Raw genomic sequence first — 20,079 nt, 5'->3', positions numbered from 1 at the left:
TTTGGGGAAAAAAATCATGAAGTGTCCCCTCTGATGGTCAATGTGGGGCCATTGCCTGACCCAAAGCCACTCCAAAGGCCACCCTGAATGATGTATTGGAGGCTGCAGCAGTACCTGAGATGACAAGGGAACTCTTCTCCTGTGTGTCCACAAAATCTTGGGCAGAGCTTGGGGAAAGTGTAGGGTAACAGTGGGAGGTAGGGATCAGGGAAAGGCAAGGGGCCTGCTTGGGGCTGCGGAACTGGGGTGGTGGAGGAAGGAGGCATGCAGAGGACAAACCTAATGACTCCTGACCCCATGAGCCCTACAGACTACATGGGCTCTGCCATGAAGAAGGGGAGCCCATAGCAGATGTGTTCATGGGGCCCTGTCAGGAGTGAGGGAGTGGGGAGAGTGAGGTTGAGGAGGGAGATACTACATAATTTTGATTTTGCATAATGACCTGGTCTTTGGAATCTACCAATGTTGATAAGTAAAGAGTGTTGTTGTTATGTGCCATCAAGTCGGTTCTGACCCATAGCAACCCTGTATAGGATTTCCGAGAAGCGGCTGGTGAGCTAGAACCGTCGACCTTGCAGTTCAAATAAATGTCTTTATAGTCTGGTGCATTAACCCACAGCGCCACACCAGGACTGCAAGTAAAGAGTGGGTGTACTGTTTTCATCATTCATTGAGTGAGCTTATTCTAAAATGGAATAAGCTCAGGAAGAGAGGAAGAGTCGAAAGGTTTTGGTTTTGAAGGACATCAGGATGTTTTCATATATATCAGAAACATGATGAACTGTGTACCATACTTAATTAATTTGGTGAGAAAATGTTCATCGGTTTGTTATCATAGAGGGTGCAGTACTCAGGTTAGCTACAGTTGAAATTCTGTCGTGGTGCAATAGAGTCTTATCAGCACTTGAGTCAGTTTGAAAATCTGATCTTTAGACTTGAATTACAGGAAAGATTTCCTTGTGGTTTTGAAGAGGTGTTTCAAAGGAGTGAAGTTCAGTAGAAGTTGAAATTGACCAAAAGTGGCTCAGTGCAGTGTATGTATGCTTGGTGATACCTGCAAAATATGAAAGGGACTTATTGATAATAATAAGGAATGGTTCCCTATAGTATCCCACAAAACCATGAAAATGGCTAAAACATTATCTCATCAAGATATTAAAATAGCATGTAAGAATGAGTGAGCTCCACTGGAATTTTTTTAATATTAGATTACATTTATGCTGAATATTAAAGATGTTCAAAGACTAACTTCCTTTAAGTTTTCCACAGTAACAGAATTTCTTTAGTGTATTTAAAGTAGAAACTGGTGATACCAGTTTCTACTTTACATACCAGGGCTTCAAAAAGTTCTGTGGAAAGAAATGGAGTTTTCCCACAAAGTTTTTCAAATCCCTTCATAATTGGTGGTGGTTGTTAAGTGCCATGGAGTTGATTCTCACTCATAGCGACCCTTTATAGGGTTTCCAAGGCTGTAAATCTTTTGAAGGAGCAGAAAGCCCTCAGTTTTCACTCTAGACTGGCTGGTGGATAACAGGCTTTCAGCAGTTAGTAACTGTATATAGAATTATTACATTTAATTTTGTTAATTTTGGTGCCATTTAGTTGGTTTCCGCTCATAGTAACCCTGGATACAACAGAATGAAACACCACCCTGGTCCTGTACCATCCTCCCAGTTATTGTTGCATTTGAGCCCATCGCTGCTGCCACTAGGCCAGTCCATCTATCTCATTGGGAAGGAGGTGGTCTTTTCTCTTTTTCGCTGAACTTCCTCTTTACCAAACATAATATCCTTCTCCAGGAACTGGTCCCTAATGATAGCATGTCTGAAGTATGAAAGAAGAAGTCTTACTGTCATGGCTTCTAAGGAATATTCTTGCTGTACTTCTTCCAACACAGATTTGCTTGTTCTTCTGGCAGTCCATGGTACTTTCAATATTCTCCACCAACATCATAACTCAAATGCATCAATTCTTCTATGGTCTTCCTTATTCATTGTCCAAGTTTCACATGTATACGAAGCGATTGAAAATACAATGGCTTAGGTCAGGGTCACCTTAGTACTTAAACTGATATCTTTGCTCTTGAACACTTTAAAGAGGCCTTGTGAAGCAAATTTTTTCACGAATTGTGTCATTTCATTTCTTGACTGCTGCTTCCATGATTGTCAGTAGTGGATCCAAGCAAAATGAAGTCCTTGACAACTTCAATTTATTCTCCATTTATCATGATGTTATTTATTGGTCCAATTGTGAGGATATTTATTTTCTTTGCATTGAGATGCAACCCATACTGAAGGCTGTGGTCTTTGATCTTCTTCAGTAAGTATTTTAAGTCCTCTTTGCTTTCAGCAAGCAAAGTTGTATCATTTGCATATTGTAGGTTGTTACTGAGTCTTTCTCTAATCCTGATGACACATTCTTCTTATAGTCCATTTTCTCAGTTGATTTGCTCAGAATACAGATTGAATAAATATGGTGAAAGAATGCATCCCTGGTGTGCACCTTTCCTGATTTTAAACCATTCAGTATCTCCTTGTTCTGCTCAAATGACTGACTCTTAGTCTATGTACAGGTTTATCCTGAGCACAATTAAGTGTTCCAGAAAATCTGTTCATTGTAATGTTATCCATAGTTTGTCATATCCTTTGCAGTAAATCACATGTAAACATCTTTCTGATATTCTCTTCTCTCAGCCAAGATTCATTTGACATCAGCAGTGATATCCCTAATTCCACGTACTCTTCTGAATTTGGCTAGAATTTCTGGCAGTTCTCTGTTGATGTACTGTTGCAGCCGTTTTTAAATTACCTTTAGCAAAATTTTACTTGCATATGATATTACATGGCATTCTATTGGGTCACCTCTCTTTGCAGTGGGCACAAATAGGGATCTCTTCCAATTGAAGGGCAGGTATCTTTTTTCCAGGTTTCTTGGCATAGATGAGTGAGTGCCTCCAGTGCTGCATCAGTTTGTTGAAAATTTTCAATTTGTATTCTGTCAATTCCTGGAAGTTTGGGTTTTTTTTGTTGCCGATGCCTTCAGTACAGCTTGAGTTTCTTCCTCCAGTACTGTTAGTTCTTGATCACATGCTACCTCTTGAGATGGTTGAACATAGATGATTTCTTTGCGATATAGTGATTCTGTGGATTAGTTCCATCTTCTTATGTTGACTGTTGTTGTTAGGTGCCATCAAGTCGGTACTGACTCATAGCGACTTTATGCACAGCAGAACAAAACACTGCCTGATCGTGGGCCAACCTCACTATTGTTGCCATGCTTGAGCCCATTGATACTGCCACTTTGCCAATCCATCTGGCTGGGGGTCTTCCTCTTTTTCTCTCATCCTCCACCTTACCAAACAAGATATCCTTCTCCAGTAACTGGTCCCTCCTGACAATATATCTGAAGTATGAGAGCCGAAGTTTGGCCATGTTGACCTCCAAGGAGCACTCTGGCTGCACAAAACGGATCTCTTGGTTCTTTGGGCAGCCCATGGCACTTTCAGTATTCTCCTCCAACACCATAACTCAAAAGCATCAAGTCTTCTGTGGTCTTCCTTATATTTTGTTCATAGAATCCTTCAGTATTTCAAATCCTGGCTTGATTTTGTTTTCTTTAGTTCTTTCAGCTTGAGAAATGCTGATCATGCTCTTACCTTTTGTTTTGTTTTTTAACTCTAGGTCTTTGCATATTTTATTATAATACTTGACTTTTTCTTGTCATTCTGCCCTTTGAAATGTTCTGTTCAGCTCTTTTGCCTCCTCATTTCTTCCATTTGCTTTGGCATTTCTACGCTGGAGAGCAAGTTTCTGACATCCATTTTGGTCTTCCTTTCTTTTTAGCCACCTTTCGCGTTCTTCCTGTATGATGTTCTTGATACCATCCTACAGCTCCTCAGGTCTTTGGTCATTAGTGTCCAACACATCCAATCTGGTCTTGAGATGGTCTCTAAATAAAGATGGGATATGTGTAAGGTCACATTTTGACTGTTGTGAACTGGTTTGAATTTTCTTCAGCTTCAGCCTGAACTTGCATATGAGCAATTGATGGCCTCTTCCACAGTCGACCTCTGACCTTGTTTCGGCTCACGATATGGAATTTTTCCACCCTCTTTTCCCACAGATGTAGTCTATTTGATTCCTCTGTATTCCATCTTGTGAGGTCCTCTTAATGTTGTTTAAAAAAGATATTTGCAATGATTAAGTCATTGGTCTTGCAGACTTCTGTCATGCGATCTCTGGCATCAATTCTATCACCAAGGCCATGTTCTGATCTTTCTTCTTTGTTTCCAACCTTTACATTCCAATCACCAGTAATTATCAATACATCTCGAGTGCATGTTTAATCAGTTACAGACTGAAAAAGTTGGTTGCTGTTGTTGTTAAATGTTGTTAAGTTGTTGTGGAGTCAGTTCTGTCTCATAGCAACCCTGCATAGGGTTTCTGAGGCACAACTTGTGAGCTTGAACTGCCGACCTTGCAGTTCAAACCGTCTTTGTAGTCCAGCTCATCAATCTGCTGTGCCACACCAGGAGTCTGAAGAAGAAAGTGAAGAATTCTTCAATTTCATCATCACTGACTTCAGTGGTTGGTGCATAAATTTGAATAATAGTGGTATTTAACTGGCCTACTTTGTATGTGTATGGATATTATCCTATCAGACAGTATTGTACTTTAAAATAGATCTTGAAGGGTTCTTTTTGGCGATGAATGAAATGCCATTACTCTTGAATCTGTCATTTTCGGCGTAGTAAGCCATATTATTTTCTGATACAAAATGGCCAGTACTAGTCCATTTTAGCTCTCTAATGTCTAAGATATCAAACTTATGCATTCCACTTCATTTTTTATAAAGTCCAGCTTTTCTAGATTTCATACTTTGTACATTCCATGTTCCAATTATTAATGGATATTTGTAGTGGTTTCTCCTCATTTCGAGTTGTGCCCCATCAACAAATGAAGGTCCCGAAAGCTTTACTCCTTTCCTGTCATCCAGGTCAACTCTTCTATGAGAAGTCAGCTCTTTCCCATTCCTATATGGAGTGTTTTCCAACCTGAGGGGCTCATTGTTGTCAACATATTTAACACTGTTCTGCTGCTGTTCCTAAGGTTTTCAGTAGCTACCATTCAGAAGTAGCCTGCTTCTCCTTCTTCCTAGTCTGTCTTAGTTAGGAAACGCTGCTGAAAACTGCCCACCGTGGGTGATCGTGATGGTATTTAAAATACTGAGGGCATAGCTTCCAGCATCACAGCAATGTGGAAGCCCCCACAGTTTGACAAACTGACAGATTTTATGTAGAGCACAAAATTCAAAACACTTGAATCTGAGTACTATGTAAAATTGGTTGTTGCAAATACAAAGTAGAACCATATTTTCAATACAAAAATGTTAAGGGGATTCAATTAGTACATTGTTAACCTTTTAACTATTGTTGTTGTTGTGATTGTTAAGAACCATAGAGTCATTTCCGACTCACAGCAACCCTGTGTAGGGTATCCAAAGAGCCGCAGATGGTTTCAAAGTGCCAATTTTGTGGTTCACAGTCCAGTGCTGATCCTACAGTGGTTGTTGTTGTTAAGTGCCATGGAGTAGGTTCCAAGTCATGATAACACTGCTTAGGGTTTCCAAGGCTATAAATATTCATGGAAATTTTTCATATTCAATAGAAAACCTCCTCTTTCTACTCGATCCATGTACCTTGTGGCTCGCAATCCAGTATATGGAGCCACGAAATGAGATCATACCCTTAGAAATCCATATCATTTCTCTACTCTGTGATATCTGATGCCATTTAGCATCTACAAAAATACAGTTATAGTATTTCCTTGCCCTGTTTATTAGGAGGAATATTAATAGCATAATAAATCATTGTAAAAATGTCACCGTTCTTGTGTGCACTACTCTTCTCCTTAGTCACCATGGTGGTGCCGGTGTGCCGTGGAGTCGGTTCCAACTCATAGCGACTCTGCATAGGTTTTCCAAGGCTGTAAATTTTTACTGGAGCAGAAAAGTTTCTCCTGTGGAATGGCTGGTAGTTTCAAACTGCTGACCTTGAGGTTGGCAGGCCGTCTTGTATTTAATTTGTGCTGTTTACTCCCAACTAATTGATAATTTTAAAAATAATTGTCATCAGATCATTTTTTGTTTCGTGTTGCCTCACGAAATTTAGCATTCATTCATACTGCTGGAAGGAGAAGTGATCTGGCAATCCTGATCAGCTGTCTTGATCCATTCACTGCATGGAGGATTGATTACCCTGCTCCTTGATGTTTCTCCTTAATAACAGATTCTTCCAGTTTCCTTTCTGCCCATGTCCTAACCTTAACTCCCAGCCTCCAGTGAGCCTTGATTAAAGAAGCAGGTGGGAATATTTTACTGGAGGGTAATACTTTTCAACTCCAGGGATGTGCAGAAGATGGGACAGGTATATTGTAGTTATTCTGTTGAAGCCCTGAGAGTTACATTCAACAAATCATACACTTTGTTTCATCTCAATGAGTACAATCCCCTCCCTGGAATAACAGTTATCCTACTTCTTCCCAGTGGCTCCCCACTTACATCTTATATTTCACAAATGAACAAAGCAATAATACTTGATGTACACATACAAAACAAAAAATGTGTACGTATTCTTTTAAATGTCCAAAGGGCACATTCTGCAAGCCAACCTTCTACCCACAGGCACACAGTCTTACTCAGCCCGTGGGCCTAGAGCCTGCAGCTGTTCTTTCTGTCCCTGCCACCGCTGTCTGCTGTCACCACTTTTCTAGGTAGGGATCTCACACCCCAACCATGCTTTTCCTTCTTGATGGTGCAGGGATCATTTGTTCCTGAAATAAAAGTTTAACTGCTTTCCTTTATTAGTTACACATCTTCTATAATTACGGTTTTGACAATCACAATTAATCCTGCTAACAATTACTCACAGGTGAATAATAAAACGTATTAGCTTCATCCCCTGTCCCTTTTCATCAGATTTATCTGGAGAAGAGGAAAACAATTCAGTGGGGATTCTGTCTTCCCCTCCCCCCCCATTCTGAAACGAAACACACTTATAAAAGGTTATAAGCCAGTCACATCATGCCTTTATATCTCCCACCCCCATTTTTGATATCCAGTGTCTAAATGACCCTTACCTGTCCACCCAGTACACTGAGGAAACAGCTTGTTCCTTTATATGAAGAGTCCTTCCATTCCAATTGGAATTTTGAGCAACTGCATCCTTAAGCAAAAGTCCAGTTCGTCCAATTGTAGCATTGCTCACAGTATTAAACATCTTTATCTTCATCATCAAGTTCTGGTCAGCTAGCCATCCAAACTAGGTCAAATGGGTATTAGCTGCAAGTTTAGGAGTTCACACATACTTCACACCAGCTGGCAGCTTCACTGTCAGGTCTAGCCCCCCAGGGCTAGCAGTCAGTGCCCATGGGTTCAGGAGTTCACACATTTCCCTAAGCTTCAGACCAGCCAGCCCTTTCTCTTCTCTTCTCTCATCTCAAGGTAAACAGGTGTCCATTGAACATGGGTAAACTCAGCCTGTGTCTTCATTGCAGCATTTGTTCCACTTCCACTCACAAGTAGATCCAGTGGTCTCCAGCGAGCATACTAGACTGCTTGCGGGTTCCCAATTAAGTTTCAGTCTTAGAATGGGGTTTTCTCTGGTGGGCTGACTTTTCTTTCCTTGATGCCTCCAAAGATAACAGTTTTCTTGAAATTCTAACAGCTAAACAGTTCACTTTTTCTTGCAAGTCTGTTCTCCCAGCAGTTCTGGGTTGGTTTTGCATGTATTTCAAGTGGAAATTGATGGATGTTTACAGCTGTTTCTCTTTATTTTGAGTTGTGCCCATCAGCAAAAGAAGGTTCTGAAGGCTTTACTCCATATGCATCATCACAGTCAACTCTACTTTGAGGCAGCTCTTCCCCAGTCCCATTTTGAGTGCCTTCCAACCTGAGGGACTCATCTTCCAGCACTATATCTTACAGTATTCTGGTGCTCTTCATCATGTTTCAATATTCAACATTCTGGTGTTGATAATGTCCCACTGCTAACAAAAGGTTTTCAGTGACTAAATATTCAGAAGTAGTTCATCTCTCCTTTTTCTTAGCCTGTCTTCTGTAATCCCAGCTGAATTCTGTCCACTCTGGGACCCTGCTGATATTTAAAATATCCGTGGATAGCTTCCAGAATCACAGCAACAGGCAAGCTCACCCCTGGTAACCATCTAAGAATGTTTCTGTTAGTATGGAAACCTTTTTGTAAGTAAGCCTTTACAGTGAAGGTCTCGTACAATATTTGTACTTTTTGATTGACTACTTTCACTCAGTGGAATGTCCTCCAGGTTTATCCATGTTGTGAGGTGTTTTGTTATTCTTCAAGGTTACATAGTATTCCATTGTGTTTATGGTAATTACTAAAGGTGTTGTATTTGTGTATTGATTTGGGTTCTTTTTGGATGTGTGCATTTATTGCATTAAATTGCCCTCTAAGCACTGCTTTTGCTGTGTCCCAAAGGTTTTGATATGTTATGTTTTCATTCTCACTTGCTTCAATAAGTTTATTTTATTTTATTTGTTCTATTTACCAATGGCTTTTAGGCAGGCTTTATTCAGTTTCTATGTATTTGATTTTGTTTTCTTGGTCTTCCTATTGTTGATTTTTAACTGTATAGCATTGTGATCTGAGAAGACAGTTTATAGTATTTTGATGATTTAAAATGTATTGAGACTTGTCGGGATTTCGTACGTAGCAGAGTAGCTCCCTCGCTGTGATCTATTAAAAGTCAGCCCTCGACACAAGGGTTTGTTGTTTTTTATTTACTTAAAAAAATTTTTTTTTATTGAGACTTACTTTGTTACTGTTCCATGTGCAGTGGGAAAGAACTATTGTTGGGTTGAGTGCCCAGTGTAAATCTATGAGGTCAAATTGTTAGATTGTGTTATATAGTTTCACTGTGTCTTTGTTCAGTTTCCTCCTGGTTTTTATGCCCTTTTTGAAAGCAGTGTATTAAAGTCTCCAGTGTTGCTTTGAACCTCAAGGTTGGTGGTTCAAACTCACCAAGCCACTCCTCAGAAACCTTTTACAGGGTCACTATGAGCAAAAGGAGCTCTGGTAGTGTAGTGGTTACGAATCGGGCTGCGAACCTTAAGGTCAGCGGTTCGAAACTACCAGCTGCTCTGCGGGAGAAAGATGAGGCTTTCTACTCCCGTAAAGATTTACACCCTCGGAAACCCTGTACAGGGTCGCTATGGGTCGGACCTGACTCAACGGCACTTAACAACAACAACAATGAGTCAAAAACAATGCGACAGCACTTAACAGCAAAAACAGCAACAACTATTGTGGAATCCTGGTGTGGCACTGTGGGTTAATGCACTGAACTGCAAAGTCAGTTTGAACCGCAAGGTCAGTGGTTTTAGCTCATCAGTTGCTCCTCGGAAACCCTTTACAGGGTCGCTATGGGTTGGAACTGACTCAACAGCATTTAACAACAACAACTATTGTTGTAGAGTTATGATTCTTTTTCAGTTTTATTATCTTTATGTCCTCTTGTTCATTTGATTATTTAATCATGAGATAATGTCCCTTTTTGTCTGGTTTTGGCCTAAAGTCTATTTATCAGAATTAATATTGCCATTAATGCTCATTTTTTATTTTCATTAACTTGATAATTTTTTTCTATAATTTTGAATCTATGTTATTGAATGTAAGGTTTGTCTCTTGTAGAATTCTGCTACTCTTGTCTCTTGACTGGTGTGTTTAATCCATTGGCACTCAGTGTGATTATTCAAAGATATTGACTGTAGTCATTTTTCTTGGGGTGTTTTTGTGATACTGCTGGTTTCTTTGTTCCACATTTCTTCCTGTGCAAGTGAATTTTTTTGAGTGGTTTTTTTTGGTTCATTTTTTCATAGTTTTAATATTTCCAAAATCTTCATGGATTTTCCTTTTCTCAATTTGATGTGAAGGTGTATTATACTTCTTTGAGATCATATTATAGTTTATTAATTTCTTCCTCAAATTAAAAACCTGTTTTATTTTGACATCTACTTGAAGTTCTCACCATTTGGTATTCTGTACTATACTTTCCTCTCTTGTTGCTCTATAGTTGTCTTCCTTAGAGATTGGGATCTCTGATTCCCTATCTTCATTTATATCCTTGTGTTTTATTCTGGATACTTCTATATCCGGATTCGATTCTGGGTGGTTCCAGATCAAATATTTTAAGTACTTCACACTCCTCCTCACCTCTCATTAATCTTTATCTCAGTATCTTGTTTTCTTGTTCATTTACTTATAGTCCTTGTTAAACACTTTGTAATCATTTGATTATTTATTATATTTGTGTCATGGCCCCCTTCCTTTCACTACCCCCCCCATCCTTCAAGAATATCAACTACATGAGTGCAGTCATGTCTGATGTGTTCCTCAATTTTCTAATGAGGTGCTCAATTACAGTGCACCGATTGAATTAAATGTGATTAAGTTAGCTAAGAGTATAACATAATTGCATTATTTAGGTACAGTGTATCTTTGGAGGATAATTGTGTCTTTAGTGTTTCCCTCTCTAGTATGGAAGCTCCAAGAGTGTATGAATTGTATCTGTGTGTGTATGTGTTAGTGTGATTGAACACATTCCTATCTACTCACTGAAGCAAATCTCCTAAACTGCTCTGTGACTGATAGATACTTTGACAACTTTTTCTACTGAGGATTCCTGTGTCATCTCAGAGATAGGTTATAGAAAGTCCAAGAAAAACCAACTCTAATACTGTTTTCTTTCAGGCAGATTTTTAAAGGCTCAGTTTCCTAAACTCTCCCTCTTTTAGTATTTTTTATCAGAAAGAAAACTGAAGTCAGACACCCGTAAGAACCAATGGAATTGATGGCAATGAGTTTAGTTTCTGGTTTTAATCTGCCTCAAGGAGTCTCTGCCTGGTGCAAATGGTTCATGTGCTCAGCTGCTAACCAAAAGTTTGGCAGGTTAAGCTCACCCAAAAGTTCCTCATAAGACAAGCCTGGCAGTTGACTTCTGAATAATCAGCCATTGCAAAGGCTTTAGAACACTGTTCTGCTCTGGCACACGTGGGATTGCCACGAGCCAGATAGAATTGACTCATGGACAACTGTTTATTTTAAATCTACCTCAGGAAGTACACACCATCTGGGGTTGCCTGTAGTTTAGCTAAGAGCTGGGGCCCCACACTTGCCTGTGTCTGGAATGGAAGTTCCAAAAGTAGTAAATAAAAGTCATAATTTCCTGAACTTGAAAGCTTTCAAACTCTATTTCTCTCTCTCTCTTTTTTTTAAAGTGGTCATTTTGGCTTTTCCCAATTCTTTCCCTAATATTTAGCATGAGGATCCAAGTCTATGAGGTATGAGTTTAAGTGACAAAGATTTATCAACAGGTGACTTGCCTTGTACTCACTGTTCCTCATCATATTAATTCCAGGTTGTCTGTGTTGAAAAGTATGTATCTCAGTGATTACACCTGGCTGTGGCAACTTAGAACTTTTACAGATTTCTAGCTGGTGTGTTAATTTTCAGTATGAGTAAGCCAATTAATGTTGTTGTTAAGTGCCATCGCGTCGGTTCCGACCCATAGCGACCCTGTATAGAGTTTCCAAGGATCATCTGGTGAGCTTGAACTCTCGACCTTGCCATTCAAACGGCTTTGCAGTCTGGCGCATTAACCCACAGCGGCACACCAGGACTCCAAGCCTATTAATAAGGTTTCCTTAATTCCATTTTTTTTTTTTTTTTGAGAATTTAAACTTTAAACCTATAATAACACTGATAAGTAGCAGTTTAATATTTTCTGTTGACGGTTTGACCTCCTAAAAAAGTTCATTGTAGCAAACTTAGTTTTTGAAAGCACTGTTGCTAACCAGAGGAAGGCTGCTTCACTTTTCTGACAGCTATGTTTTCACCTTGGCCTGATGGATAGATGAGAATCCACTGAAATGACTTGTTGCTTAAGTTTTTATAAAATTTTCTAAATGTTTTCTTACCCTTTGTTACCAAATCAGAGTGATTAACTCTTCTATCAAATATTAGCTGTAAAATTAGAAGTCAAGGAGCTTATTTGCTCGGCTTAGTTTGTTTCGTTGTTTTCCTGTGTTTTTGAAAGGTAAAATTCAAGCCTGAGCTTTATGAGAGTTCTTTTCCTTTCTAATATAGATCCTTCTTTTATAAAGTTATTTATTAACTAAAGTTACTTGAAGGTTTCAGATAAATCCCTTTGTTATGAAGGAAAAAAACTGACTTTCATATATCGATCTTGGAAAAGTTACTAGATTTTATTAGAACTTTCTATGAAATTAAAGAAATATCTGATGACCTGGCCCTGGTGATTTTTAGAATTCCTCTTCATTTTGAGAGCTCTGAAAATGATGTGCTTGGGATCGGCTTATTACACAAGACGTGGTTACTCAACACGGTTGTTTCTGTTTCTATGTCAGGCGCTTAGATGCCAACCATATAACCTCAGTCCCCGAGGACAGTTTTGAGGGGCTTGTTCAGTTGAGGCATCTGTGGCTGGATGACAACAGCTTGACGGAGGTGCCTATTCATCCCCTCAGCAATCTTCCAACTTTGCAGGCACTGACCTTGGCGCTCAACAAAATCTCCAGCATCCCTGACTTTGCATTTACCAACCTTTCAAGTCTGGTGGTTCTGTAAGTATCCACCCTTATTAATACCATCTGTGTGTATTTTTGTTTACTTGGGGGAGAAAACAGGTTTATTGTGACAAATCTTTATGAAAGTATCTTTTTACTCACTCTTGTTTTGAGTCATTAGTGTTGAAGGAAACTGCTGTTTTTGGAGATTAAATGTGCTGATTTTAAAGAATACAAATCAGGACAATTTAAAAACTAATGTCTGATCATAGCTTTTAAATCTCCCCCAAATAAACGTGTAATTGTAATCATGAAACGACATTCTGCAAACATTTGTACCACTTTTATTGAGTGCCAGCATTGTATTCTAGGTTAAAAGAAAGAAAATCATTTTGAGATGTTCACAGAAAATATGTACCAACTTTTCTTTTCAAAAAATATACGATCTGCCTTTTGAATCTTTCATTATTTAAGTTAATGAAATGCCCTTTTCTTTAAAAGTCCCTGACTGATTCTTGCTGGTATAAAAATGGCTCTCTTTTCTATATCATTCCCCACCTCCATTGCAGAGCTCTTCAAAGTTTTGCTTTGTAATTAAGAGCTAATCATAACTTTTATTTTGATTGGGTACATAAAAGATACTCTTCAATGTGTGTACTATTTTCCCATTATAGAAATTTCATTTTGTTTCTTTTTAAATTTAGTTGTAGTCTGTGCTGTGTATGTCGAGAGATAACTGTCTGGTGATACTGACTTTCTGTAGTTAAGTTTTGAAATGTTTAGCTACAACATTCCTGTAAGCCTACCGATTGAGACATTTAAAACAATGGCATTAGTTGCTGTTGGGAGATATGAAAGTCATTTTGTGCTTTTTTTCCCACAGGCATCTTCATAACAATAAAATTAAAAGCCTGGGTCCACATTGTTTTCATGGACTTGAGAACCTAGAGACATTGTAAGTCCCTTCATGTTTTGGGGAGTCACATTATGATGTTGACAGTGAATTTTGTTGTTTTTTTATTGCTGAAAAAAAGAAAAATATTGCTCTTGAATTCATCTCATTATTACTTTGCTGTAATGCATGACTAAATTCTTGCCATCAAATAACCCAGCTAAAAGTAGTAATCTATGTATTTCAAATGATGCATAAGTTTGAGCTTCATGCTCTTTCAAAAATGCATGTCAAAATCAGCTTAATATATGAAGATTTAATATGTCATAGTTTGGGCACTTTGAAGCTTATAAAATGAATTCTGAATTCAATTTCATTTTGCCATGAATGTTTTGAGCCCTTACTGTTTTTGTTTTTTATTTCTGTTTTGTTATTTCCCCATGATCTCAGTTGCCTTGCTAATTGTTAACACTCAGTTGGAACACTGTATTTGCTGTCGTGTGCTCAAATCCAACAAATTGAGCTTTTCCTTTGTGTTTACAGTAGGTTTGTTTCTTTCACTAGATAAGGTGTTTGGTATTGCTAACTGTTCCATTGTACATTGTACTACCACGTGAATAGCAGACATTGTACAGCTGTGTTTAATCAAGAGCAGGATCTGTATTGTTGTTAAGTTTACATTGTATAACAACTGGTGGGCTTGAACTACTTACCTTGTGGTTTGAAGTCCAGTGCTTACCCTACAGAGCTACTACATTCTCTAATGCTGTCGAGTCAGTTCCAACTCATAGCACCCCTGTATAGGGTTTCCGAGGTGGTTCAAACCGACATTTCAGTCCAGCACATTAACCCTCAGTGCCACACCAGGACTCATTTAATTTACATTAGTTGCCTTTATCTGAACAGCTACAGTATTTGTTATTGTGTTTCACTAAATGATTCATAAAATGTCCCAATTTATTCAGATAGTTGATTAAAACCTGATTGGAATGTTTGGTATTTGTATTGTTCAACTAAATTTTCTGGTTAACTATCAAGAAGGTTGTTACATGGGAGAAAGATGAAGCTTTCTGCTCCTGTAAAAATTTATAGCCTTAGCCAACCCTATGCAGAGTTACTGTGGCACACCACCACCAAAGAGAAGACTTCAACTCTTAAACCAACCAGCCCACAGCCATAGAGTTGATGTCTACTCACAGTGACCCTGTGCTGTTGGTTGTTGTTGTTATGGGCCGTGGAGTCGGTTCCGACCCATAGCGATCCTGTACAGGGTTTCCGAGGCTGTAAATCTTTATGGGAGCAGAAAGCCTCATCTTTCTCCCTTGGAACAGCTGGTAGTTTCATACTGCTGAGCTTGTGGTTTCAGCCCAATTTGTAACCACTACGCTACCAGAGCTCCTTACAATGACCTTATAGAACAGAATAGAACTGCTCCATAAAGTTTGCAAGACTTCTAATCTTTATGGGAACAGACAGCCTCCTCTTTCTCCCATAGAGCAACTGGTGGGTTTAGACCTTCAACCTTTCAGTTAGCAGCCCAACGCTTAACCCACTGTGGACTCAATTAGTTTTCCTGTTTAAGCAATTGAAAGGACAGTGAACATCTGTGGACATTTAAAAGTAGAAGCTCTTGAGAAAAGTAATTCCATACTCCATTCAACTTTCCTAAGTTTGTAAATACCAATCACTTCTTCCTAGGCCTTAGATACTGTTCCACTTATATAAATATTAAATCTCTTCTTGATGGTTAAACTTCTCATTTGCTACTTTTCCTTCTTTGTAGAAAAGGAAAACAAAATATTTCTTTAAGGAGCTGGACTTGTAATTTTTTAAGTTTCATTTTGACGTCAACCATGCTAATCATATGCCAACATGCTCTTTAGTTTAAGGGAAATTAAACTACTCCACATTACGGCTTACTGCAGTTTAGGAGTTGTGATGTGGTACAGTAGGTAAGCATTGCCAGCTGTGCCGTCAGCAGTTCTAAACCACCACTCACTCCTTGGAAACCCTGTACAGGGTCAGAACCAACTTGACAGCACATAACAATAGCAGTTCATTATGAGAGTGCTGGTGTGTTGCTGTGGGATAAGCACTGGACTACTAACCTCAAGGCCAGTGGTTCAAATCTACCAGCTGCTCCTCGGGAATGCAATACAGGGTCGCTATGAGTCAGATCTGACTTGGTGGCACTTAATAACAACAACAGTTCAGTATGATTCAAATCTTTTCAACAATTTCTTACCTGCACGAGGCCAGTGGTTGTCCGAGTTCACCATAGTCCTCTTTGTTCATGCTGCTGTCACATCATCATACTGATGGTGGTCATGGGGCTTGGGTCAGCTGCTTCTGTATCAGGATTCCACTCTAAACACCAAGTGGAATTCTCAGTTTCATTATTATCTTCATTCATACATTGTATTTTGTGAATTTCCTGAGAAATGCCACACAGATAATTTATGGTAGTGCATGATTCTGCAAGTTCTTTGAAGTTTGTAAAATTATTGATCTAAAAACATTGTAGAAGTCTCTCTTTTTCACTACTCAGTAGTCTAAGGAAAAGTATAATTCAATAAAATTCCTTAGGGTTTTGGTGGTAATATCCTTGGTAAGGAAAGACGGATGTGATTTTTTTTTTTAAAAATCATAACCAAAAGTGGTGATCAAGTCAGTTTTCTTGAATATCCCTTTCTTCCCCTTAGGGACTTGAATTATAATAACTTGGGAGAATTTCCTCAAGCTATTAAAGCGCTTCCTAGCCTAAAAGAACTGTGAGTATTGCTTTATTTTTGTCTAACAAGCCCTATAACTTACCATTCAATGTGTCTACTATGCTATTTTAGAACATCATTGTTCTTCACCTATATATCTGTAATATATACTCATAGGCATACAAGTTATTCCAATTGGAGTTTGTTGGCTTGAATGGACAATTTTGAATATAGGACTAAATATTGGTATCAGGAAAAGGTATAATGTTTGGTCTTTGTCTGTAAGGCACTTGTAGTCCGAGTCCTACTGGGAAGGCCAATCACGTAAGGACAAATAATTCAGAGATAGAGAAAAGTGCTGAGTTAGGAGGATTAAGAAATCCTTCCAGAAATGAGTTTGTTAAGGCTTGGGGCCATTGAAAAGGCATCACTAAAGAGGAGGACTTTGGGCTTGAAGGAGTGGGAAAAATTGAATAAATGAAAGGGAGAGAGAATTTTGGTTAGGGTTTGTCCTAAGCCAGAGGTAAGAATGTAGTGATCTAACAGAGATGATGTGTAATGAGTTGGCAGCTAGTAGTCTAAGACCTTTTGCTTCAACCAACTGTAGGTTACAATGAGAGATGTGGAGAAGGGATACTTCATCTCTGTAGTCTAAAGTTCTTTAATGATGAAGTAATAGATAACTATCTCAGGAGGTTATAATAGATAACTCCGTAAGTGGTGGGTTTAAAAAGAATCAGTTGTGTTTTGTCTAATACTTAACATCAGTAAATACTTGGGTTTTAACTAATTTCACAAGGAGATATGCATTTTAAAGTATCTTTTTATTCTCGTGTCTTTTTAGGGGATTTCAGAGTAATTCTATTTCTATTATCCCTGATGGAGCATTTGTTGGGAATCCACTCTTAAGAACGATGTAAGTATTTTTGAAAGTTTCATGTATAATCATAGAAAGCAAAGTCTGTACAGTGCCAAACATCTGGATGGAGAATGAAAATTCAAGTTTTTAGATATATGATCTTGTGAACATAGATTTAATATTGGTGTTCTTGAGAACATATGAAAAATGTGTGCCTTTTTGGTATTTTTACAGACATTTGTATGATAATCCTCTATCTTTTGTGGGAAACTCAGCATTTTACAATTTATCCGATCTGCATTCCATGTAAGTACTATGAAAATTTAAATTCAAATCTGGGTATTTAAGTAACCATTTTAATGGGAAAACAAAGATTTATTACTGTAGCTCTAGGAAACATAATGTATTTTTCTTTGTGCTGAATTCAAAGGATGGCTCTGAAATTTATAGTAATACTGGCTTATGTGAACACTTAGCTAAATTATCAAACTTTCACACACATTAAGGAGATGAAATTAGTTTTTATTTTTAATTACAATAATGCTAGAATTTAAGCTAGGGTTGAGACAGAATTTAAATATCCTGTATGAAAATTACATTTTAAATTAAAAATTTATCTCCCAATTTCTTTGAAGAGTCATTCGGGGTGCAAGCTTGGTTCAGAGGTTCCCCAATCTGACTGGATCTGTTCATCTGGAGAGTCTGTAAGTGTGACCCTTGGAGTGGGACTGTGCACAGATGACACTGCTGGCCGACAGTGTGCCAGTGCTTTGGTGGTGACATAGGTTGATACTCTTCCAGTCTCACTTACATGATCATCTTTGTTAATGCCATACACAGAGATGGAGATTGAAAGCTCAGACAGAGAACAGCTTAGTATGTAGGGTGACATCTGAGAAGCTAAGTGCCAAATGAAAGGCCATGCTTTAGGAATTCAGAAGTTGAAATGACACCTATAGGGTCGAGGTGGGGAATGTCCATCCCATGGGCCACATAAGGGCCTCGAAATCATTTGGTTTAGCCCTGCCAATGCAACCACAGTTCCAGCCATCACGTTGTTGTTGTTGTTAAGTGCTGTCGAGTCGATTCTGACCATAGCAACCCTGTATAGGGTTTCCAAGGAGTATCTGGTGAGCTTGAACTGCTGACCTTGCAATTCAAACCATCACATTAGGGGTGAATAAATTAAATGTTTGATCAACTAAAGCAGGCTAATTTTTTAATTGATAATTTTGTGTAGCCTGTGAATAATACTATAAATTTTGGCAGAAAAAAGATTTTCTCCACCCCCACAATAGGCGATCAGAGAAGGCTTCATGAAGGAAGTGGAATTTTCCAGAACTGAACCCTCTGAGTCTTCCTGGAGCTGGATATTTTATTTAAAAAGCAAGATTTAGTAAAATTGGGAATGCAAAATATATACTCACGGATATCATGCAGGTGATCAGAAATATAGCTAAGATTATACTGAGATGTTGAAATATGGAAAATTAGTTGGGGTTAGATTCTTAAATGGCAAATATGAACATTTGGTTATGGCAGAGTTTCCCAGTGGGTTGCCTATGAATGGATTATAAGAGCATCCAAGATTTTGATTATCATCTCTGGCCTCCAGATAGGTAAATGGTACCTGAGGCATTAGAGTCCCCAGCCACAGTTTGCCATATAGTATATGCATTATAATTTCCACATGTGCAAAGTTGTCAAATCAGACATTGGGTAGTACTGAGCTAAGGAATTTAACCTTGAGTTTTAAGGCAGTTAGGAAGTGTTAGGAATGTTTGAACAGGTGGTATGTGAGGAAGGAAAGAGAAACTAGAAATAAGTCAAATGGTAAAGCGGCCATGGGAATAAGTCCACTTGGCCAAATGGACACATGTAACTGTGAGCATTCCAGGTCTTCACTCCATCACTGGAGTTGCTCCAGAACTCAGCATGCTCAGTATGGGATTCTTCCATGCCTTTCTGCATTTTCTCACCGCTCATCTGCAGAGTAGCAGTGAAAATGACAAGAAGGATCAGGTAATAGAGATATTAGAGAAAGAAAGAACAGGACTACAGGTGAACAAAGGAAGGAAGAGAATAAAAATGTTAAATGATGAGTCAGATTAAGTGAAGGGTAGGGCAGTAGAAATAGTTTGGGAGCAGGATTGTGTGTTACTCTCAGATGTTTTGCGTGTGAGGATATAACTGAACTTACAGGTGATTGTGGTACTTGCTGTGACTGTGAAGTAGTGTTTTTCTGTTGACCCGAGTAAGAAAGCCAGCCTGTTGTTTGGGCAATAATGAGATCTCATTTCACATGTTTTTCTACATTACTATGCAAATGATATCTGTAGTTGTTACATGCTGTCAAATTGGTTTTTACTCATAGCGACCCTACATGGGTTTCTGAAGAGCAACTGGTGGGTTTGAACTGCCGACCTTGCAGTTAACAGTCCAGTGCTTATCCTTCCAGAACCCCAACAACATGAAGATATTTGTTGCTTGTTATTGTTGTTTAGTGCTGTTGAATCAGTTCTGACTGATAGAGACCCTGTAAAGGGTTTCTAAGGAACGACTGGTGGATTTGAAATACTGATCCCCAGCTAGCAGTTCAGTGCTAGCAATCTTATAGTGCCACACCAGAACTCTGTATGGAGGGTTAAATCAGCTTCTCACATGTCAAACTTCAGGGAGTAATGAGGCAGTTGAATACAGAAACTTTGGTGGTGGCTGTGTGCCATGGAGTCAGTTCTGACTCAGCAACCCTGCACAGGGTTTCCGAGGCTATAAATCTTTACGGGAGCAGAAAGCCTCATCTTTCTCCAGTGGACCAGCTGGTAGTTTTGAACTGCTGACCTTGCGGTTCGCAGCCTGATTTGTAACCACTACGCTACCAGAGCTCCTTACAGAAACTTTAATCCATGTAAAAATCCATGTACATGTATTTTTAACATCAGAGTATGATTTTGTTTGCTCTCTTGACTTGACTCATTTCTCAGATGAACAATGTTTTC

The 20,079-nt window shown here is 38.7% G+C and overlaps 1 protein-coding gene across 1 annotated transcript in view; it reads left to right on the top strand.

Moving 5' to 3' along the window:
• The window catches only part of LGR4 (leucine-rich repeat containing G protein-coupled receptor 4), a 148,909-nt gene that overhangs the window by 115,920 nt on the left and 12,910 nt on the right, over window positions 1-20,079 (top strand). Inside the window, exons 5-10 of the mRNA XM_006864849.1 lie at window positions 12,460-12,675; window positions 13,502-13,573; window positions 16,213-16,281; window positions 17,066-17,137; window positions 17,315-17,386; window positions 17,716-17,784. Of these exons, the coding sequence (XP_006864911.1) occupies window positions 12,460-12,675; window positions 13,502-13,573; window positions 16,213-16,281; window positions 17,066-17,137; window positions 17,315-17,386; window positions 17,716-17,784 (570 nt within the window). The remainder of the gene's footprint in view (window positions 1-12,459; window positions 12,676-13,501; window positions 13,574-16,212; window positions 16,282-17,065; window positions 17,138-17,314; window positions 17,387-17,715; window positions 17,785-20,079) is intronic.

The sequence above is a fragment of the Chrysochloris asiatica genome, unplaced genomic scaffold (genome assembly GCF_000296735.1).
Source record: "Chrysochloris asiatica unplaced genomic scaffold, ChrAsi1.0 scaffold00072, whole genome shotgun sequence".
Taxonomy (NCBI): Eukaryota; Metazoa; Chordata; class Mammalia; order Afrosoricida; family Chrysochloridae; genus Chrysochloris; species Chrysochloris asiatica.
The sequence above is the reverse complement of the archived record's forward strand: the minus strand, read 5'-3'. Positions and strand labels throughout refer to the sequence as shown.